The sequence below is a fragment of the Miniopterus schreibersii genome (genome assembly GCF_964146895.1).
Source record: "Miniopterus schreibersii genome assembly, chromosome: 20".
NCBI lineage: Eukaryota > Metazoa > Chordata > Mammalia > Chiroptera > Miniopteridae > Miniopterus > Miniopterus schreibersii.
In genome coordinates, this window is record NC_138122.1 from 4,570,185 (window position 1) to 4,593,777 (window position 23,593).

General features: G+C 38.9%; 1 protein-coding gene across 5 annotated transcripts in view; it reads left to right on the forward strand.

Moving 5' to 3' along the window:
* The window catches only part of NCAPD3 (non-SMC condensin II complex subunit D3), a 60,585-nt gene that overhangs the window by 21,132 nt on the left and 15,860 nt on the right, over positions 1 to 23,593 (forward strand). For 3 of the 5 annotated variants that reach the window (XM_081123373.1, XM_081123377.1, XM_081123375.1), the window contains 16 exons: positions 775 to 847; positions 1,587 to 1,712; positions 1,845 to 2,097; positions 2,527 to 2,583; positions 2,841 to 2,930; positions 5,763 to 5,839; positions 6,373 to 6,507; positions 7,334 to 7,554; positions 8,234 to 8,425; positions 8,753 to 8,850; positions 9,003 to 9,118; positions 16,329 to 16,436; positions 19,680 to 19,794; positions 19,888 to 19,995; positions 21,309 to 21,547; positions 22,404 to 22,483. In XM_081123373.1, coding sequence (XP_080979499.1) covers positions 775 to 847; positions 1,587 to 1,712; positions 1,845 to 2,097; positions 2,527 to 2,583; positions 2,841 to 2,930; positions 5,763 to 5,839; positions 6,373 to 6,507; positions 7,334 to 7,554; positions 8,234 to 8,425; positions 8,753 to 8,850; positions 9,003 to 9,118; positions 16,329 to 16,436; positions 19,680 to 19,794; positions 19,888 to 19,995; positions 21,309 to 21,547; positions 22,404 to 22,483 — 2,088 coding nt within the window. The remainder of the gene's footprint in view (positions 1 to 774; positions 848 to 1,586; positions 1,713 to 1,844; positions 2,098 to 2,526; positions 2,584 to 2,840; positions 2,931 to 5,762; positions 5,840 to 6,372; positions 6,508 to 7,333; positions 7,555 to 8,233; positions 8,426 to 8,752; positions 8,851 to 9,002; positions 9,119 to 16,328; positions 16,437 to 19,679; positions 19,795 to 19,887; positions 19,996 to 21,308; positions 21,548 to 22,403; positions 22,484 to 23,593) is intronic. The other 2 variants (XM_081123374.1, XM_081123376.1) reach the window with 1 other exon arrangement.

Consider the following 23,593-nt stretch of genomic DNA (forward strand, 5'->3'; position numbering starts at 1 on the left):
AATTTTTCCCTCATGAGCCGCTTAGCTTCACCTAAAAATTTCCATATTTTAGCATTATTGGGAAAGACCTATTTGCTGTCATTGGCTTCCCCATCCCCCCTATATTGAGTATTTGGTGCTAGAAAAAAGTGGTCAGTATGTATATACATGGTATATATATAATGTAGTTGAAGATTTGAGGATGGTGGAATCCAGGTATAGACTATCATTAAATAACTAAAGTGTTTTAAGTGGAAACCCTCACATTGGTTTTTCCATCAGAGTTCATGATGCAGTAGTATCCATATAATGGTACAAATAAACTTAACACTAAAAATGGATCAAATCTGGGCATTATAGTAATTTCTTCTTGGGTTAAAGTTTGGAGAGGTAACTATTACAAGTGCATTGAAGTAGTTGCATTTCACTGAGCTACCATGAGGTGGTACTGTATCTTAGTTTATTTACTCCCAAATGATCTATTTTAGAATCTTAATATGAAATTTACTAAGTAGTGTAAAGAGTCCTATGAAGGCTGCACATTTGCTCTTCCCTGACTGTCACTGTCTACTTGGCAGCAGTTCTCTAAAACCATGCCTGAGAATTGGAATTGGTTTCTGCTTTGTCACTTTCACTTTATTCCCTGAAGCAGTGCTTCAAATGTGGGGACAGGTTCTTCTTACTGTGCAGGATTTCTAAAACATAGGGTTAGTGGGTTTTGGAAGAGTCAAGGAAAATGACTATTTTATTGTAATTATAGGTGTATTGTAAACAGAGGATATTTTTTTTTAATAGCTCACTTGTGGATGAACTAAAGGAAAGTGTATTCCCAGTTCTTCGTATCTTACTCCAGCACATCTGTGCCAAGGTACCAGAAAAGAATAATTTTTAAAATATATAATATGTATAAGGTTAAATATTTGTGTTTTTCTGTGTGTTTTTGTTCTTAGGAATGAGTCTGTGTTGTTACTAAACATAGTTCTATTTAATATATTCACTAGCTGTTCCCCTAGACAGTGTTCTTTTGGCAATAAAAAACCTTTTCATTTTGGAAGTTTTCAAATATATAAAGAAATAAAGAGCATAGGGTGATAAGCACCCATCAACAAATTTGTGTCACTTATACCCCAAAAAGATATTACTCCTGAACACATGCACACTGGATTTTCTTTTGAACAAATTCTATCATATTCTTGTATATATAAATGTATGTATCTCTAAAGGATAAGAACTCTTTAAGAACATAATCACAAAATACACAGTAATACTTTAATGCCAGCAAATATCCAGTTAATGTTCAAATTTCTATGATTATCTCCTAAGTTTTTATAACTGTTCAGACAAATGATTCTTAACTTAAACTCTGTGGACTCTCGGGGTTCATAAACTCCCTGCAATCGTGTGTTAAATTTGTATTTCTGAGGAGAGGGCCTATAGATTTCTCATAGGCTAGTTTTCAAAGGGGTCTGAAACCTAAAACTTGTTAGTCATTTCTATAACACTTAAAGATCACTGAACTAGTTATAGTTACATTTGCTAACTTTCCACTTGGATTTCAACATGTTTCAGTTGCCCGGGTGGACAGCTTCTCAATGTTTGTGTTTCAGGTGGTAGATAAATCAGAGTATCGGACCTATGCAGCTCGGTCCCTGGTACAGCTGCTCAGCAAACTTCCTTGCGGGGAATATGCTACATTTATTGCCTGGCTTTATAGATATTCACGAAGTTCCAAGGTAAGAGATATATCTACATAAATCTTGGTCCTGGTTCTGCAACCTTCTAATGACAGCCAGATCTGAATACATAAGGGATCCTTTGGCTTTTATTCCTGTGTGATGGAGATTCTTATGATTTTGCTCTACCAGATCCCACACAGGGTTTTTACTCTTGATGTTGCCTTGGCTTTGTTGGAACTGCCAGAAAGAGAGGCAGATAACACACTCTCCTTGGAGGATCAGAAGTTCTTAAAGCATAAGTTCTTGGTGCAGGACATTATGTTTGATCGCTGTTTAGACAAGGCACCGACTGTCCGCAGCAAGGCATTGTCCAGTTTTGCACATTGCCTGGAGTTGTCTGTTAGCACCGCATCGGAGAGCATTCTGGAATTTCTGATTAACAGTAAGTGTGGTGACCGTCGTGAAATGGAATTGGTCTTATGCTTGTCAAGAAATTGGACTACAGGGGAATCATTCTTTGTTGTGGCAAAAATAATCAATATGGTATGATATACTCTCACTCTTATAAACTTATTTCAGTATGTTGTCTTGTTGAATAACTTTTTAGACAAGCCTGATACATTTGAAAGGCCTTTTTAGAGGTGAGACTGTTGGCTGCCTTCACTGTTGCTTTGCATTGTTGAGTATTGGCTGTGTGGGGCCTAATACCCATTTCAAATGCATACACAAGGAGAGCATTATTAATTGTCAGCAGTTTAGAATTGACCTTCTCTTTAGGCCTAATTATTTTTATTTTTATTCCTCTGTGAATATTACTTAGGGTTTATGATACTATGACTTTTTCTCCTCTTATCTGTCTGCTTATTTTTAGGTCCTACAATTTTAGGAATAGAGAGCCACCCTGGTACTTTACTGAAAAATTCATCAGGTAATGAATCAATATATTTTCAAATATTGAACAATTATCTTTTTATTTAAAGGACTAGCTGGATATTTTAAATGTTTTTTCTATCTCTGTACTTCTCTATTTTAATATTGCACTTATTTCCTTCATCAAAGAAATTAAATTCATTTCAGTAATGATGTGGTAACTTAAATGTGTAATATGCCATGCTTATATTATTAAAAGGTGTAATAATTATTTACCTAATGACTGAGCCCTTTTTCTAATTTATTATTTTTAAGCTTTTTCCTGTCAGAAGCAGACACTTAACCGTTCTGGAGACTCAGGGGTGATCAATACAGACAGCAGTGGTGAAACAATTGGATCTAGGGGTATGTCAGATTTTATCACAATCAAATGTGTAATAACTATAAGCGTCTAAAAACCTTGGATTTTTTTCTGATTAATTCACCCTTAAGAATCATAACATCTCTTTTTCTTAAAAGTGAAGTAATTTCGCCCTGCCGGGCGGGGCTCAGCGGTTAAGCATCGACCTGGGATTCAGGCTATCGGGATTTGATTCCCAGTCAGGGCACATGCCAGGGTTGTGAGCTCGATCAATGACTCTCTCATCATTGATGTTTCTCTCTCTCTCTCTCCCTCTCTCTCTCTCTCCCCTTTCCTCTTTCTGAAATCAATAAAGATATTAAAAAAAAAAGTGAAGTAATTTCTGTTTTATTATATCTTTAATTGATGTCCTTGCACTATACTATATTTCATTTGAAGATAAGAATAAGCTATATTCCACTTATCATGGACGAAACGCCAGTATTTTTTTAACATTTAAGAGAATATTAGCAAATATTTTATTTTCTTAAAGTCAATTATTATGAACTCTTGGGATTACTGACCAAAAAAGGGCCAGTTGCTAGGGAAAGTGAATTAGAGATTACATTTGTGTTTGGAGAAAAGACATCACAAAAGAGGTGGAATAGGTGAACAATACTGCGGTACCCAATCTTGTTCCTGTTTTTTTGTTCCTTATTACTTTGTCTACCATGTCATCTTGACTCTTACTGAGCCATCCCAGAGTTTACTTTTAATACGTGCTAGGGAACTGTGAGTCCAGGCTTCCACTGAAAAAGACAATTCAGACTAGATTATAATTTCCCTTCACCAACAGAATGAGCCATTTTTTAATGGGTCATACATGTTGTATGGAGTGACAGGTCCTCCATGGACTTCAACACAAGATTCTGAACATAAATGGTGCCTGATCACCGTCAATGTGATTCAGGGAGAAAAACAAACCTGTACTAAGTAGTGGGCAGACCTGGAGTCTACTCAGATTCTGTTTCTGTCTGGCTGTGAGGTCTTGAGTTCCTTTTTCATCTGTAATATGGCATCATAAAATAGCAGTGAAAACAGTAAACATTATTAGAAACCAGAAGCAGTCTGAATTCTTGTACAGTTCTGTTACTAAATAGCTGCATGGCCTAAGACATGGAAGTCGGCACAACTCCCTGTCACTTTTGGATCCTCACACCTTCCCTGGCTTTCACAGAAGGCTCTTCTCAGTCTACAGAAGTAATGTTTAGAGAAGTGCTTTTAAAAGATGGGTAAATAGATGAGAGAAAAAAGAGAGAATATGTGTGTAAAGGATTAATTACATAATTAGATTTGTTAGTTTATAAACTTTTATATGGTCCCTTCTATCTGTGCTAAGCGTAGATACAGACTTTAACAAAATAAAGTTTCATTTCTTAGGAGCAGTGGGAGAGGCAGATATGTGTATTTACAAATTGGTGTTAATTTATGTTTTCACATTTGGTAGAATCCTTCAGTAATGCCTGGGTTTTGTGCATGTATGGGAAGTTTTGATTACTTCAATATCTGTACTTATAGGTGTATTCAGACTTTCTGTTTCTTCTTGAGTCAGTTTCTGTACTTGGTATCATTGTAGAAATTTGTCCATTTCACCGAGGTTACTTAATTTGTTAACATAAAATTGTGCATAGTATTCTTTTGCATTTTTAAAACTTTATTTTTGTAAGGTCGGTAATAATGTTCCCTTGTTCATTCCTGAGTTTAGCTGTTTGAATCTTCTCTTATTTTCTTAGTAAGTCTATCTAAAAGTTTGTTAATTTTGCTGTCTTTCTCAAGGAGATTACTTTTTTTTTTTTTAAATATATCTTTGTTGATTTCAGAGAGAGGAAAGGAGAGGGAGAGAGGTAGAAACATCAGTGATGAAAGAGTCATTGATTGGCTGCCTCCTGCACGCCCCTGCTGGGGATCCAGCCCGAGATCACCTGGATCATAGGTCAGTGCTCAACGGTTGAGCCACGCCAGCTGGGCTAGGAACTTACTTTTTAATTTCATTATTTCCTCTCTTGTTTTCCATTCTCTAGTTCATTTTTTAATTTGCTTTCTTGGGGATCAGCAGTTCTCAAAATATGTTTTAGTCTTTTAGTTTCCATCAAAACATCCTTGAAGTTAATACTGTTTTCATAATAATATCAAGACGTCGTTCACCTTCTGCACTGATTTTCCCACACATATAAGTTGACATGAAAATGTGACAGATTGCAGGCAGGAGAGACAAGAATCCTGCTGCCTTCTTATTAAGCCAGACATTAAAGAATTTGCAAAAATACAAAACAATGCCATTCTTTTCACTATTTTTTAAAATATAGTTTTTTTAATTTAAAAATATACTCTTCATAGTGGCATGTCTTTTTTCAAATGAGTTATTCTTTGTATAATTCTCAGTTTAAAACATGTAATTCACTTTAAAAAAAGCTCTTAGGAGTCTTTAGTCATTTTTAATAGTGTAAAGGGACCTGTGATTGAAAAATTTTAAAGCTGCTGTCATATATTTATATTACTTTATTTAGTCTTTAAAAAGCCCAATGGTTTAGATATTTCTGCTTGTGGCTAAACAAAATAGAATATCTAAATAATTTATTTAAAATTTTGGACATAGAAGCCAGGATTTAATACTGAATTTTTAATATTCAAAATTTTTGCCCTTTTTTTTACATTAATTCTGCCTTTTTCATTATTGTGCCTAGTTAACTATTTGAATTTTTTTCTATTTCTACCTCATTTTATACTCGGATTTAAAACAAGCTAATTAGTCAGTTTTTTAGCTTTTCCTGGCATTATGTGTGAGATGTCAGATCTGTATAGTCTTTTTCCAACTCTGATGACTGGCATTTCCTCAGCAGAAAGATGTGTCATGGTCATGCTGAGAAAGAGAATCAGGGATGAGAAGACCAACGTTAGGAAGTCTGCGCTCCAGGTGTGTTTCTTCCAGATGTTCATTAATGTGCTCTTTAAGCACTAAAAACTTGGAAATGCAAGAGAATATTTAAAAAATCCTCTTGCCATATTTGTTACTTAATTTGCTTTTCACTTAACATTAGTTCAACTTGATCCTGTTATGTCTAAATTATATAGATGAATGGAGATTATCTGATTTTAAGCTTTCCTACTGGGTCGCTGGCTTTTTAAGAATCTTGAATTTATATCCTTAATTTCATTTTTAGAGTAGGGATTCTTAGCTTGGGGCCATGGACAGATTTTCATAGGGTTTGTGAAACTACTGAAATTGTAAATACTCGTTTATATAAAATGCATGTCAAATTTTCTGTGGAGAAAGACCTTAGCTTTCATCAGATTCCAAAAGGTGGGATGCTACTGGGAGGAGGGATGGATCTTTGACCCTAAAAATGTTAAGAACCACAAACTTGTAGGAAGTATCTTTGTCTGTATTTGTCTTTTTGCATTTATGTTACATAAGTCATCACTTCATGGTGTATGTGCACTTTGTAGGTGCTGGTGAGTGTTTTGAAACACTGCAGCATCTCAGGTATGAAGGAGGAGCTGTTGATTCTTCAGGAGCAGTGTCGGGATCCTGCGGTGTCTGTCCGGAAGCAGGCATTACAGTCTCTCACTGAACTTCTTATGGTGAGGGGCGAGGCATATGCATGTATATGTGCACTTAATGCATGGTGTTTTACATTAGGCAACAATTCAGCATAATAATTGCTTGTTGCTAAATATTAAGTTGACTGGTAGAAACTCTACTAAGTCTATTATACAGTATTAGAGGGAACGGAAGAAGTATCTTTTAATTACATATGAGAGACTGCATTTCATATTAAGTATAATTATGAACTAGAGAATGCTAATGGTTAGCCTTTCTTGACTTGCACTCAAATCTCACATAGAAATATGAATTTTAAAATGAATTTGGTTAGGCCAGAGGCCTAGATTAATTTTTGTTCATTAAGACCTATATAGATGATATTGCCAAAAGAGCAGAACCAGTGATCCTAAATATAATTTACTTCTGCCAAGTAATTAGCTCTTGAAGAATTTGAGGAGAATGTTTTTTCTTTGTTTCATAATAGCGGCATTAAGCAATGCGTATTTTTACTTTCTCTGGTAACATTTATTCTAATTACTTCTTGGGACAAATATTTATTGTTTGCTCTTAATCTTGAATTACTAAAAAGTGCTGATTTATTACTAATAACAAAATAATGACTTTGGAAGTTTAAAATTTCAATATGTGCTGATTTGCAATAACTGCAGATTGAACTTTGTTTTCACATATTATTTGAATATTGGGGGGGGCTTTTGTTTTGTTTTAATTTTATGGTCTACTTGAAATTGTGTGTGCAGCTACTTTTAACATGTCTCAAAATATTGATCACAACTTCACTGATTTGTAGTTAGACTTCTAATAGCTTTAGACTTCTTTATGACTTCATGGTTTTAACTCCTAAAGGCCCACCCTAGATGTGTCCAGATACAGAAAGCCTGGCTGATGGGGATCACCCCCGTTGTGATGGACTCTGAGAGCACTGTGCAGGAAAAGGCCCTGGAATGCCTTGACCAGCTCCTGCTGCAGAACATTAAGCATTTCAATAAGTTTCACAGTGGAGATGACAGCCAGGTGCTAGCTTGGGCACTACTTTCTCTCCTTAGTACAGAAAACCAGGAATTGAGGTATGTTAATTATGACTTATTTTTCTTATAGAGGGTTTTTATTAATAAACTTCTGTATTGGTCTTGGAAAATTAGCTTTCTAAATGACTTAGTATATTTGAAGACTCAATTTTGGTCCGTTTTTCTTGACCTAATTCAAATCTCTTAGCATTTTTCTGGTGACTGTTTTTTTGTGTGAAACCTTTGATCGCTTCCTTTGCTTTTCTCTGAGTATTCTCCAGTTTTAACTTGGTATCTTAATACACATGTAATAGAAAGCACTAGTGGATATGGTATATTAATATTAACTTTCCTCAATACTAATTTTGAAAGATAACTTCCTAGTTTTTACAAGTTAAACTTTGAAAAAGGTACAGCGTCTATGTTTTTTGTCACTAAAACTTTTATAAGCTTGAAGCACTTGTTATTGGTAACATAATTTACGTTTGTATATAGATTTTAGAAGGGTTGAGGATGAGATGGTTCTGAAATGAATTATGAACATGTATTTTTTGCTTTAAAAATAAATACTTTGTGAGGACAGAAATATAATAAAAATTAAAAAGATACCTAGTTTGGTATTAAATGTGCCAGAGGAATCCCAGAATAGCAGCAGTTGATATCCTTTTATTAAAGGGGTAGATCTCAACAGTTTTGTATATTTATAGTTACAATTCTGCTCTCCCATCTTTTTTTCCAGCCGCTATTTAAATAAGGCTTTTTATATCTGGTCCAAGAAAGATAAGTTCTCATCTGCTTTTATAAACAATATACTGTCCCACACGGACGCGGAGCATTCCGCACCAGCCTGGATGCTGCTGTCCAAGATTGCCGGCTCGTCACCCAAGCTCGACTATGTCAGAGTGATAGAGTCCTGGGAGGAGATCAGCAGGTTTGCGTGCCCATAACTTAGCTGCTGGTGGACGTACTAAAGATTCTTGGAAATAAAGCTCATGCCTGAAGGAAATGGGCTATTTTATAGCTGTTTGTATACACAGATCTTTTCTTTAAATTCAGGCTTAAAAACAAACATGAAAAGTAACAGTCACTTTTAAGCTTTCAGTTTATTGTTTGTCCAAGTACTTTAAGTGCCTTAATGCTCTTACAACTTGAACCCCAAACCATGCTACCCTGGTATTAATAATCCAGAAGAAAGTCTTTTGTTGGCAGCAGTGTTTACTTTGGTTCTATATTGATATTTCTTCTGCCCTTTTCTTAGTCAACAGAATCCCAATTCAAACACCTTAGGACATATTCTGTGTGTTATTGGGCATATTGCAAAGCATCTTCCAAAGAGCACCCGTGACAAGGTGACTGGTGAGTGTCTATTGGAGAAACTTTAAAGGCATTACCTCTCCCTCCCCCCCTCCCTCATCTCTCTCTCTCTCTAAATATATATATATATATATATTTATTTATTTTTTAATTTTTAAGCAGTTAAACTTCAAGGGCTCTGACTTCCCTTTTAGATGTCGTCAAGTGTAAGCTGAGTGGATTCCAGTGGTCTCTAGAGTTGATCAGCTCAGCCGTCGATACTTTGCAAAGACTCTGTAGAGCATCTGCAGAGACAGCTGTGGAGGAGCAGGTATGCTGCAAACTCTCCTGGATATATTTGTCATTTATTTGTACTTAGTAGACATATTACTCTGATTTGAAGTTCGAGACGTGTTCTCTATAGAGAACCTGTAAGGATGGGTAGACCTCAGCAGCTGTAAGTATAACAAAAGGAAACACTTGGTATGATAATCAGTTGACATTTCCCAAGAAGATCTTGGCTGCTAAAGACATCCAGTTCCCTTAGAAAGTCACCACCTTGGTGGAGAACTCTGCAAGGTTATCTTTCACTAAGCTGTAGGCTTGGTACTTGTGATAGCTCTGCATACCCTCCTCCTTCACACCCACCCTCATTTCAAGAATGCTCCATAGATGATCTTCCACCTGGTCGGGGGTTCCCTCCAGACCAGAAGATTTCTGATCATTTGATAAGTCATAATCCTGGAGAATGCCTGTCCTGTTACTATAAGGCTATATTACTCTAACATCCCTTGTTGTATCATGTCCACAAAGCTGCCCAGAGCCAGCAGCTAATGTTTTATATGGATGCATTAACAAAAGTCTAAACCAGTGTTTTGTGTGAGATAGAGGGTTACTTTAACTCCCTAAAAAGTATCCATATCAGTATCTCTAATAAATTATTTTATTACCATATGCTCTGTTTTTATAGTGAAATATACTCCCAGATAGCGCTAATCATGATGGAAAATTTCAGGACTAGGGGTTATTAATAATGATTCTAAAAGTCAAAAATTAATTTAAAGAATTGCCAGATATACTCAAGTTTTCCAGAATAAAGAAGTATTGCTTCATCTGAGCTCCTAGCTACTTTCCTATGCTTTCTTATCTGGCATAAGTTCCTTAAAGATAGTTCTCCCTTGATCGAGTGGCATGTCTACTTGTAGTAATAGATATAACACAATATATTGTAACTTTCTTTGCTTAGGACTTAGAACAGGTTGGGATTTACTTAGCTGAAAGTGCCCAGCTCTTCCCAGTAGACAGGTCTGGTTTTCCTGAGGTATACCTCTTGGAACTTTTTTGGTGAAAAGTATACCTGCTTTATTTGATATTTTTCTTCTGTCATCTCTGGATCCCAGAATGTATATGAAAAACTTTTAAATAAGGAACATTACCTGTGTAGGGAGCACATTTGAATAGCAGAAAGCTGTAATAACAAAAAGCTGATGATGAGGAAAGAATGATGAAGGGAAAAAATGGGGAAAAACTTATATGACACATTATGAAACTATTACCCTGCAAGTTACTGTGGCACACAGCTTATTAATGGCAGTGCTATGCCTGGAACTAAGGTCACTGAATCCCTTCCTAGTGGTATTTTTAGTGTGTATGTGTTTTGTTACCAGCCCTGTCTGGAAGAAGAATGATCTGTGGTGTGGGCAGTGAGGGCCATAAGTCATCAGCTGCTTGCTAATGTCCCACAGTCATTCTAACAGCAAGTCTTACCATTGTTAGAGTCTGTGAGGCAGACAGATTTGTCTTCATATTTAGAAACTGAGAACTAGATGAAAAATAGAACTTATTACTGTGTTAGAAAAAGGGCCAAGGGCCCGGCTGGCATGGCTCGGTGTTTGAGCATTGACCTGTGATCCTGGAGATCACGGTTCGATTCCCAGGCAGGGCACATGCTCGGGTTGCAGGCTTAATTCCCTGTGGAGGGCATGCTGGAGGCAGCCAATCAGTGACTCCTCGTCATTGATGTTTCTCTCTCTCTCTCTCCCTGTCCCTTCCTCTCTCTGAAAACAATAAAAACATTTTAAAAAGAAAAAGGGCCAAGGTTTTAGCTCTGCCAACACCACCTTTCTTGGAGGTAGACAGTGGACTGAGGACCTGAGATTTTCCAGAATCTTAGGATGGTTTAAATCCATATGACATGTTTGTTTCCTCTAAACACCTCTTTTTCTTCTCTTTGTAAATGAACATTTTGTATTTTACTGAGAAAACATTATAGATGATCAGGATATAGCTCAACAGCAGTGCATGTGAAAAGATGAGGTCTTTGGGCATTTTTGCAGTCTGTAAGCTTGGTATGAGTTAATAGTGTTTGTGCCTATCTCTGAAAAAAATGTATGAGATCTTGGATTGTATTAATAGAATAAGAGGGGTGATGGTCCTGCTCTTTGTATCGGTTAACTTTAAGTTGACATGTTATATAATTCAGTTTCAATGACACCTCTTCAGAGAAATGTTGATAAAACTGAATATATCCATAGGAGAGTAATTAGGTGGGATTACAAGCAGGTTGTATGAAGAGCAGATGAAGGACCTGGGGTGTTTAACTAGAGAAGGGAAGAATTAGGTAGGATAGGGTGCCTAGCTAAATTCAAATATGTGAACGACTTTCAAATGAAAGAAGAATTGGATTTATGTGTCATCAAAGATTTGGAACACTGGATGAAAATTGCAAGGAGACAGATTTTGGCCAACTGAAGAAAAACCATACTGAGGTCTGCTTGAAATGGAGAGACTTGCCTCAGAACAAGTCTCTCTCTGGTCATTGGAGGTGTTCACGGAGCAGCTGGACAACTTGACATGAGTCCCTGTGTGGAGACAATCCCAGGACTGGGTGGCCTTGATGGTTCTCTCCCACATTCTGTGGTTCCAAAAGTTATTAGTTCCCAGCCAAGTTCTAGGCTTGAGGTCTCAAATTAGCCTCTGTGTTCTCAACAGGTTAGAGCACATGGATTCCAGAAGCTCTCTTGGGCAGCATTACAGCCCAGGTTGGCAATCTGTCTTTAAAAAGTAATAAAGATAATAGTTTTGAAACATTTTAGGCCGAGTCAGATTTAAAAACACTTGTATCAAGGAGGATCCAAGACGGTGACAGAGTAGGTAGACATTACACTCACCTCCTCCCAGGACCACACCAGAACTGTAACTAAATTATGGAACAATCAACCTGAATAGCCTACTGAAGACTAGCTGAACCATTGATTAACAGAAGAAGGCACATTGAGACTAGTAGGAAGGGCAGAAGTGCGAAAAGGCCTGGGCCCGCATGCACATGAATCAGGAGGGATTTCTTAGCTGCAAAGTTACCTGGAGGAGTGAGGGGTCTCAAGCTCTCCAGCCTGGAGCACCAGTGCCTGGAAAAGGACTCTGCGTAACATCTAGCGTACTGGAGTCCTAGGGGAGAGACTGGGTAGTGTGACTTTGAGGAGAGCCAAAGACAGCCACCATTGTCCCTGTGCTGAGTCCTCTCCCACATCACCCACAGACACCGTCTTTCCTGGTCGAGCACTTGCCACATCAGCTTTGGGGGGATGCACCAGCCCCATCCTCCTGCCTCTCTGTGGCCCCGCCTTGTCTAGCTCGTGGTCTATGAAGGAGTCTGCTGCCCACACCAGCCTAGACCTGTGTGGTACAGACTTTTCTTGGGAGGTTCTTGAGGAGGTCCATTTTCCCCTGCATACCCTGACCGTTGCCACTGTTCCTGTGTAGAGCACCCCCCCTCTACACAACCAAATCTTAATTGCGTTTAGCATGATGAACTCTACTGGCCTCACCCTGGTGACCCCCTGAGACCCTGCCTTAACACAGAGGTTCATGTGCCCCAGGCAGGCGGCAGCTGGCCTTGGTGTACCCTGAGAACATTGCTGAGTCAGCACTGGCTCCAAGTTTAAATCTGTTAACGTGGTGATCACCACTCACCCTGCCTGGTGACTCACTGAGAACGTACCACGCAACTCAAGTACCACTAGAGCCTAACAGGCTGGTGCAGGTGGTTCTTTGGGTGCCTTGGGACTTTTGATCACCTGCCCCCAGCCTCATTGCTGGTGGAAGCCAGCCTTGATACACAGCTCGTCCGTCCCATGCACACCCAGATCCAGCAGATGCATCCACAAACTTTGGATCACTTTGTAACTCCTAACAGGCAGCCCAGAGCCAGTAACAGGCACCGTTAGACATTGATCTGCACTGGAGGCCCTCCCCAGAGGCACCAGAGCCAACACACCCGGTGACAGGTTCAGACAACATCAGAGCAGGACCAGATTAGTTCCACAAGTGGCATGTTGAAAAGGAGATCTCAGCAGGCACCAGACCCTGATGAGGCAAATTCTGCATTGTGTGGTCAGCACCTGCACAGCACCTCGGGTTAGGGTCAATCCTCACAGTCAGCCAGCCTGAGGGTCAACCCCATGCACAGACAGGCCAACAGCAATCAAGACTCATTGGCAATAGGATGGCACACAAAACCCACACAAGGGACATTCTTGGAGCACCTAGCTCAGGTGATCAGGGAGACTGCATTGAGCTCCACAAAACACCTACTACATTAGGCCACCCTACCAAGACTAGGAGACATAGCACATTGACCTAATACACAGAAACAAATACAGAGAAGTAGCCAAAATGGGGAGACAAAGAAACATGCCCCAAATGAAAGAACAGGAGAAATGCCCAGAAAAAGAACTGAGTTAAATGGAAGCAATCTACCAGATACAGAGTTTAAATCATGGTTATAAGGATGACCAAGGAACTTAGGGGATGGTCAAACTACAAGGCCGTAGTAATCAAAACAGCATGGTACAAGCGTGAAAACAAGATACGTAGATCATTGGAACAGAATAGACAGCCCAGAAATAAATCCACACCTGTATGGCCAATTAATATATGACAAAGGAGGCAAGAACATACAATAGGGTAAAGGCAGCCTATTCAATAAATGGTGTTGGGAAAACTGGAAAGATACATGCAAAATACATGAAATGAGATTACCTTCTTACACCATATAGAAGAATAAACCCAAAAGGGATTAAATACTAAATGTAAGATTCAAATTTATAAAACTCCGAGAAGAAAACATAGGCAGCAAAATCTCTCTTAGCAGTTCCCCCCCCCCCCCCAATATATCTCCTGGGGCAAGGGAAATGATAAACAAATGGGCTACATCAAACTAAAAAGTTTTTGCACGGCGAAAGAAACCATCAACAAAATGAAAAGACAACCCACTGAATGGGAGAAGATATTCACCAATGATACGTCTGATAAGTGGTTAATGTCCAAAATTTATAAAGAACTCATACAATTCAACACCAAAAAAAAAATGCAATTTAAAAATGGGCAAAGGACCTGAATACACACTTTTTCAAAGAGGACATACAGATGGTCAATAGATTTATAAAAATATGCTCAACGTCACTCATCATCAGAGAAATGCAAATTAAAACCACACTGATATATCACCTCACACCTGTCAAAATGGATATCATCAATACATCAACAAACAGCAAGTGTTGGCGAGGGTGTGGAGAAAAGGGAACACTTGTGCACTTGGTGGGAATGCAGACTGGTGCAGCTATTATGGAAAACAGTATGGAACTGTTTACTGGTCCATACAATAAACAATAAATTAAAAATGGGACTCCCTTATGACCCAGTGATTACACATCTGAGTATAAATCTGAAGAAACCCAAAACACTAATTCAGAATAATATATGCGCTCATATGTTTATTGCAGCGCTATTTACGGTAGCCAAACTATGGAAGCAACCCAAGTGCCCATCAATAAAAAAGTTCTGGTACATATATGCAATAGAACATTACTTGGCCATCAAAAAGAATGAAATCTTACCATTTGTGACAGCGTGGATGGACCTAGAGGATATGCTAAGTGAAATAAGTTAGAGAAAGACAAACACTATATGATTTCATTTATATATGGAATCAAAAGAACAAAATAAATGAACAAACAAAGCAGAAACAGATTCTTAGATACAAAGAACAGACTGACGATTGCCAGAAGGGAGGGAGATTGGAGGACTGGATAAAAAAGGTGAAGGAATTAAGAAGTATAAATTGGTAGTTATAAAATAGTCACGGGGATGTAAAGTACAGCATAGGGAATATAGTCAATAGTATTGTAATAACTATGTATGGTGGATACTGGAAATATCAGGGGGGGACACTTTGTAAAGTATATGATTATCTAACTACTGTGCTGTATACCTGAAACTAATACAACATAATATTAAATATGAACTGTAATTGATAAAAATATTTGGGCCCTGGTCATTGTTGGCTCAGTGGTTCTAACGTTGGCCCACACACACTGAAGGGTCGCGAGTTCGATTCCCAGTCAAGGACACGTACCTGGGTTGCAGGTTTGACCCTGGCCCCACAGCCCTAGTCGGGGCTCCTACAGGAGGCAGCCAATCAATGTGTTTCTCTCACATCGATGTTTCTCTCTCCCTTTCTCCACCTCCCTCCCCCTTCCACTCTCTCTAAAAAGCAATAGGAAAAAAATATTTGGATCACAATGATGGTTGGCCAGCAGCTTGGCAAACATTGAGTACCATTTGTGATAGTGCCACTAGACCCTGGGGATCATAATTAAGATAGTCATCCCCCCCCCCCCAAGGCTTCTACAGCATAGTAGGGAGATGTATAAATGAACAGTTAATTTCAGTGTGATATAAAATTCCTAAAATCAAAGTGTGCATCGGGTAACATGGAAGTACTGGGGTGGAGCCACTTAGCTCAGCCTGGGTATTTTGGAACGGCCTCCTAGAGAAGTTGAAGTCAGAGTGTAGAATGTGATCCTGCTCCCTCTCTAGCGAGTGTAGTTAGATGTGGGCCAGAGGTGGTATCCCTTTGAAATTATTTTAACTAATGAGAGACACTGAAAAATGTCTCTGATGAAAAAATTTCAGAAGAGTAACAACTGCTCGTTTTTGTTATGCCTATTTATGATGGTGGTTCATTCACCATCTACATGCGCCAGAAGAGTTTCAGTATTTTTATTATTGGAGGAGCACTGCTATTATAGATCTCTTATACATTAGGACACTAAATCTTTCTAAACATATGCCCTTTGCTCTTATAGGGCAAATGTTGAAAGAAAAATTATATATAATATGTATGTATGATTTGAATATAACATATTATATATATACAGAGTGGCGCAAAAGTAGGTTTACAGTTGCGAGTATGCAAAAGAGTTTATTCTTCTATTGCTATTTATTAATTATTTATTGTTTTCTATACGAACAACTATAGACCTCCACTGGCCCCACCCAGTATAATTCTTTGTCAGTGTCACTTCGCCAGCTGCCAGATTGCTAACAGAGCAGAGATACAAGAGCATGGTGGCTGGGCTTTTCATGGCTTATGGCTTATACATTGGAAGATCACCAAGTTTCTTGAGAAAATTGTGTTTCCTGAATAGTCTGATAGAGATGTATAGACTCCTGCAGAGCTGACCTCTGCCTCGTCTCAGGAGCTGCTGGCGCAGGTGTGCGGGGACGTCCTCTCCGCCTGTGTGCACTGCCTCTCCAACATCGTTTTGCGGGAAGGCGGCGCCGGGAACATGGATGAAGACCTGCTGGTAAGGAGCTGCTCCCTTAACCATTGTTTTCTCTTTTATCGTTGGGGTTTTTTTAAAGATGACTTTGTAATGTGCATTTCTAATAATATTAGCAAGAGAAGGATTTTCCTAGCATAGAGCTTACTCTTTTCTTAGAAGAATGTTTTTATTGATGACCTATTCATTTTTTTCTCATACGTTTTACCTGGGTGGGAAACTTGATGGTGATCACGTTCTCCAGTTAGATCCTATGAGATACCTAATCCAGCAGGGAAAACACTGAGTGTTGTGTGCTTGGTAGAGTCAGGCTTAGAAATAATAAGATGAGAAAATAATAAAACGAGTATACTTTTGTTCTTTTGATTGGTTTGTTTGATTTTAAAATTATAATGTGCCTGCTGAGGTTTTTGAATATCAGACTATAGAACTAGGGAGTAGTGCTGAGCAGTTCTAAAGTTGTGTCTGAAATAAAATGAGGTATTTGGAAATTGAAAAGAGACTGGAGCAGCAAGATTGTCTGACATGCATCCTTGCTTTAGAAATTGGTCAGTGCCAGGGATTCCTGTGAGCCCATAAACATGGAGCCCATGTTCTGATTCAATGGCTGTCCATCAACAAAATATGTTTTGCTAATTCTGATTCCAACACCTGATACTTGCTCAATAAAGAAAATAATGAGGTATTTTTCTGTGTCCTTTAGGATAGGCCATTATTTAACCAAAATTGGCTATTTCCCTTATCTGTTTGAAAACTAGTAGAGCACCTCTCTTTTGTGTTCAGTTCCTCATTGCCACCTGGCACTTGTACCAAGTGATGGAAGACCTTGTTTAGGTTTGTGTCTAAGGCACTATTGTGCATACAGCTCACTAATAGCAATGTCACTCTCAATTGGAATTCGTACATTTTAGGTCAGAGGGCCATGTATAGAATGGTCCCGGCCCAGGGTTCTAAAGGGGCTTACTCTTCTAACTGGTCTGGCAATCTCTGCTCAGACTCAGAAAAACGCTTATTATGACCAGTCAGTATTTCCCCTAAGGTGTTTTTTTTCTCGCTGTTAAATATGTCATCAAAGTCTACGCATTAGTCAAAATATATGTGGAGAAGTTTTACCCTATATATGTTGTTTACTTCACACTTCTTTAAATGTTATTTAAACATTCCTTTAATTCACTAATAAAGTTTGTTCAGGATTTTTTAAGCACAAACTTTAATTGGCTTTCTTAATTTAAAATAAACTTCCTATTTAGCATCAACGCTTCATTTTTGGGATTATAAAAAGCAGTGTTACTGGACTATTGACCTGTATGTCCTTGATAAACACACAATAATGGAGATTGTGAGGAAACAGTACTTGTAAGTTTTTGGTAGGATTCTAAATAGCAAACTAATCTGGGGGATAATTTGGAAATAGGTTTTAAAATGTACAACATTTTATATGTCCTGTAACCCTGGATGCCACTTTTAAGAAGTAGAACTTATCTAAAGGTACAAAGGCCTCTGGCCAGTGAGGCTCAGTTGGTTGGAGCATCATCTTGTACACCAAAAGGTTGCGGGTTTTGTCCCCAGTCAGGGCGAGTATGGGAAGCAACTGATTGATGTTTCCCTCTCACATCGATGTTTCTCTTTCTCTCCCATCCTCTCTCTAACCATATCCTCGGTGAGGATTAAAATAAAAATTAAAAATTAAAAATAATTTAGGGTGGGTGGGTAGAGATTAACCAAAGAACTTATATGCATAACCCATGGACACAGACAATAGTGTGGTGAAGGCCTGGGGCAGGGGTGAGGTGGGGGGGATGTGGCGAAGAGGGGTTGATGGGGGAAAAAAGAGGACAGCTCTAATACTTTCAACAATAACGATACATTTTTTAAAGAGACAACATAAAAAAAAATTTTTAATTAAAGACACAAAAGTGTTCATCAACGCTAAGGCAAACAATAGCACAGGATTAGACACAGTGTAAATGTTCATTAATAGTGGAGTAATGTAATAAATTATGCCATCCATCGTTATTAACATACTTATATAGTCATTAAATGTATTTATTGTATATATTGGCATGAAAAGGATGCCTAATATTGAGAGTAATAATTACGGACTTCAAAACAGCAAACTTTTAATAAGTGTACTAGAAAAGCAAACATAGCTCTGGCTGGTTTGGCTCAGTGTTTAGAGTGTTGGCCCATGCACTGAAGTGTCCTGGGTTCGATTACAGCCAAGGGCACATACCTCAGTTGCAGGCTGGATCCCTGGCCCCAGTTGGGGTACGTGTGGGGGGCAACCAATCGATGTGTCTCTCTCACATCGATGTTTCTCTCTCTCCCTTCCTCTCTCTCTGTAAAGCAATGGAAAAAAAATCCTCATGTGAGGATTAAAAAAAAAGTAAGAAAGAAAGTTATATACAAAAATAATGATAGAGCCTTTGGGTGATGGGATTATAAGTAGGTAATTTTATATACCTGTTTACCCATGATAATCATGGTTTACACCTGTTATCACAGCATAATTATGACTAGCACCCCCTTTAACTTGCAGAAGTGTCTAAATGTAGATGAAAAACCACCTGGTCATGCCTGCCAGGGTGCCAGCTAGCTGAACATCGTCTCTGCATGAAGGGTTGCCAGTTCGATACCCAGTGAGGCCACATGCCCAGGTTGTGGATTCAATCTCCCGTCGGGCACATACGGAGAGGCAGCCAATCAATGTTTCTGTCTCACATCAGTGCTCCTCTCTAGTGTGTACTCTCCCTCCCTCCCTCCCTCCCTCCCAGCCCTCCCTTCCTCCCTCCCTCCCAGCTTGTCCTGGGGTGAGGGTAAAGAAAATCATCTGGTAACCCTAGTTTTGGATGAAGTTTAAGTAGTGACTGATGTTTTTTTATTATTATTAATATTTTTTTATTGATTTCAGAGAGAGAAAAGGAGAGGGAAAGAAAGATAGAAACAGTGGTGAGAGATCATTGATGGGCTGCCTCCTGCACGCCCCCTACCGGGAATCAAGCCCACAACCTGGGCACGTGCCCTGACCAGGCATTGAACTGTGACCGCCTGGTCCATAGGTCAGTGCTCAACCACTGAGCCACACCCGGCTGGGCAGTGATTGAATTTTTTAAATGGCTATTTACTTTTATGAGAAAAAAAAGTTCTTTTAAATTTGTGGAACAAAAATAGTACTCCATTGGTGTGTCTTTAATCTATAGGTAGAGTTAATTTAAAAAATTTTTATTTTCTGCTTTATTTTTACTGCAAAACAAATTTTCTTTGCAGGTGAAGTATATTTTTACCTTAGGAGATATAGCGCAGCTCTGCCCAGCCAGAGTGGAGAAGCGAGCCTTCCTTCTGATTCAGTCCATTGTAGCTTCTTCTGCTGATGTGGATCATTGTAAGGCACTTAAGATTATCCCTTGCAGATACTATCTGAAGTCTGGGTTGGCCCCGGAAGTACTGTAAACAGCCCTTTCTCTTTCCCCTGTAGTAGCATCCTCTCAAGGTAGCAGCGAAGCCCCAGCCTCTCAGCCGCTCACCCAGGTCAGAGGCTGTGTCATGCCTTCTGTGATCCGAGCACACGCCATCATTACCTTGGGTAAGTAATAGTGACCTGTTGGGCGGGTATCGCTTGTGCAGGCTAGTTCCCTGTGTAGCTTTTTGTTTTAAATAAGCCAGTAACGGGTTTTACACTGCTGAGCATATACTTACTCTTAGGAGTTTTGAGGCAATTTTGATAGGAGCACCCACTCTACCCAAGACATCAGACTCAGGACGCTCTCTGTAGGGAGCTTTTGTTTTTATGTTAATTTGTTAAAATTATACCTGTTCCTGTGATTTACTTTTTTATACTCATAGTGTAGCACCGTGAAGTTATTCATCAAGTAGTGTAGCCTGGCACTACACTGAGTTCTGGCAATGAAAAAATAAATTTGCACTTTAGTTTATAAAAATAAATTTGCACTTTAGTTTATTCGATTCTTTAGATGAGCTATTAAGTGTATTTCTTTATGGACCCAAAGTGACGTTAATCTTGAGAACACTGACCCCTACTTATAATTTGATTCTTTTTTTTCTTTAGTGTGATTGTGTATTTCATGCTGGATAAGAGTCGTGAATGTTTTTTGTAATGTGGTTATTTTTTTTACACCTAAGGATTGTAAGTAAGAGCAAAACATTCCCAGGCACAAAACACACACACACACACACACACACACACATCCCCCACAAACAAGTTCAACAACAGTCCTCTTTCTCCTGTGAAGAAGAAATAAATGAGATTATCATTTTTTCCTAACTACCTAACTCATCTTTCAAGTTCATTGTTAATTTAATTGGTCATTTTCCGGGTAAGTAGGTAACTCCAAAATTCAACTGTTGACTTTAAAAGGAAGATAATTTGCCCTGGCTAGTGTGGCTCAGTTGGTTGGAGCATTGTGCCATGTATTCAAGGATCACGGGTTCAGTTCCTGGCCAGGGCACATATCTAGGTTGCGTGTTTGATCCCAGTCCCTGTTGGCGCACCTGTGGGAAGCACCTCATTGATGTTTCTCCATTCCCCCCCCCCATTGCTCTCCTTTCCCCTCTCTCTAAAAGTTGGTGAGTGTGTCCTTGGGTGAGGATTTAAAAATAAATAAAAAAATAAACAAATAAATGAAAGATAATTTTACTATAGGGAAGGAATATATATCTCATGATCCTGGAGGATGGGGGAGGTGTTTTTTCTTAAGGTATTTTGAATTTTCTAATATTTAGTATGGATCTGTCTGCCTTTCATTTTTTTGTGATTGTTGACATGATGTTTTAACTTTGATTAAATAAAATTTATTGCAACATATATCTGGGGAAAATGCAGGCCTCTGTGCCTAATTAGCATAGAATAGAGTCATGACTTACTCTCTTCTGTGACAGGTAAGCTGTGCTTACAGCACGAGGACCTTGCAAAGAAGAGCATTCCGGCCCTTGTGAGAGAGCTGGAGGTGTGCGATGACGTGGCTGTTCGCAACAATGTTGTCATTGTTATGTGTGATCTTTGTATCCGGTACACTGTCATGGTGGATAAGTACATCCCCAATATCGCCATGTGTCTGAAGGATTCAGATCCATTCATCCGAAAGCAAACTCTCATCTTGCTTACCAACCTCTTGCAGGTTCGTGGAGAATTAGACCTGTCATCCTCCCTCCAACATTGCTCTGGTTTAAGGGAATTTTTGGGTAGCGTAGGAGATGTGCTGCTCTGTAGCAGAATCCAAAAATAATTAGCCCCACCTTTGGTTTAAAATAATCATTCTTCTAATGTTCTGTACAGCTTTTTAAACAGATTGTTACTTCCTAATATTTGTTTTGGGCGTTTGTTCAGATATCCTGTGAAGCAGCATAAATGTTCATTTTTGCAGATAAGCGCCTCGTAGAGAGAAAAGTACACTCAGGACACTAGTAGGTCTAGTTCCAGTTCTGTTGTTCTTGACTTTCAAACAGATTGGTGTTTCTCAGATAACAAATCTCCATTTGAAAATGAGAATTACAGTATTTTCCCTGGCCGTCTCACAGCTGCTCTGAGAGGCCAGTGGGACATTTCAGTGTGTGAAGGAGCCTCACAAGATGTAAAACTCTGCAGAGCATTAGGTACTTTTATTCACATTGAGAACACGTTTAGCCTATGAGGAGGGGAAAATAATATTTGGTTTTTAAAAAGAGGGCATTAACTGCTCTAGTATGTTCTGTATACTCGTTTCTTCATAATTACGTGTTTAAGGAAGGAACCAGTGTCACTCTGCCTTGTAAAACCACGTGCTGGGAATCAAAGAGCTGAGGCTCTTTTTTCTGCATATCCCTCCACTGCTCTGGGACTTGAGAGCTAACAGACTCCTGGGCCACAGGCAGACTGGAGTGGCTGGTGGGCGTGAAGTTAAAAAATAGGAAGCTAACAGTTGGGTTTGTGACTGAATACTTTTAAGGTTCATATATTAAAAGTCCTTCATAATCGTGTCATTTCTCTTTGTGCAGGAAGAGTTTGTGAAATGGAAGGGCTCTCTGTTCTTCCGGTTTGTCAGCACTCTGATAGACTCACACCCAGACATCGCCAGGTAAATCCCTTCCCTCGAGTGTCAGGTAGCTAATGATTTACCTGACTTCTGGTCTGCATTAGATCTTTCTTTAAAATTGATGTAGAGTTGAGTTATTTAGGATTCATTGAGCTTCTGGGCAGTTGTCAGAAAATTAGCAGATTTTTAAAATACTAAGCTATATAACAAAGCTTATTTTGCATACAAGTTTAAGGGGAAAACACCGCATTCAGATTGACCATTAAATAATCTCAGCATTGACTACATTTGCTGACATTGGTCACTCTCCCTAAAGAAGTATGTGCTTTTTTCACAGTAAACTCTAGAATATCAGCCATTAACATTGACCTAACTTGGTCGATTTCTAGGCCAGTAAAATGTGAGTTTTGATAGAGTTCAGTTGCTTTTACGTGCAGAAATTTTAGGAAGAAATTCTAGGAACTAAGACGCAATTGCACAGCATGGAATAGAGTATGCAGATCGCAAGGCTCCTTGGAAGTGGCTGTTTCCTGACCATTGGAAGGGAAAGAATTGCTTTGTCACTTCTTAATCCCTGTCACTCAGTAATTTTTTTAAAGATTTATTTTCAGAGATTGAAAACTGATCTTAGAGAATTTGTTAACCTGGATTACGTTGTATGAATAATTCTTTTTGAAGCAAATCTGCGTTTGGGAGATAGAGTATTGAATGCTGTGCAATAGCTGCCACGGTTGGGAAGAGGTCCTTGTAGGGCTCCTGAGCTATAAATAGCTCATAATAGCGGATTCCTCCGGTTCTAAATATGCTCACCGGTGGTGCTCTGAGTTCCCTGGGGCAATTTCCGCTTGGTTTCCTTTAGGTATAATTTTCCAAGGAGGAACATTTTACATAGTAAACTAGTAGAGGTTAATTAGTACTGTCTGGAGTCAGAAGCAAAAAGCTGATGTTATTTTTCTTTGTTTATATAATTAGGAAAGGGGCCAAGATAGCTGTGAGTGCCTCTTACCTTTACTCTGCTGCTCTCAGGGCTCTCTCTGCGATGTGTCGCCAGGAGCAGGCACAGTTAGATGTGCTTAGCAGGCTCTCAAATGATGAACCTGGGAGGTGAATTGGCTATTTAACTTGCAGTTCTGTTTTTCCCACTTTTGTCAG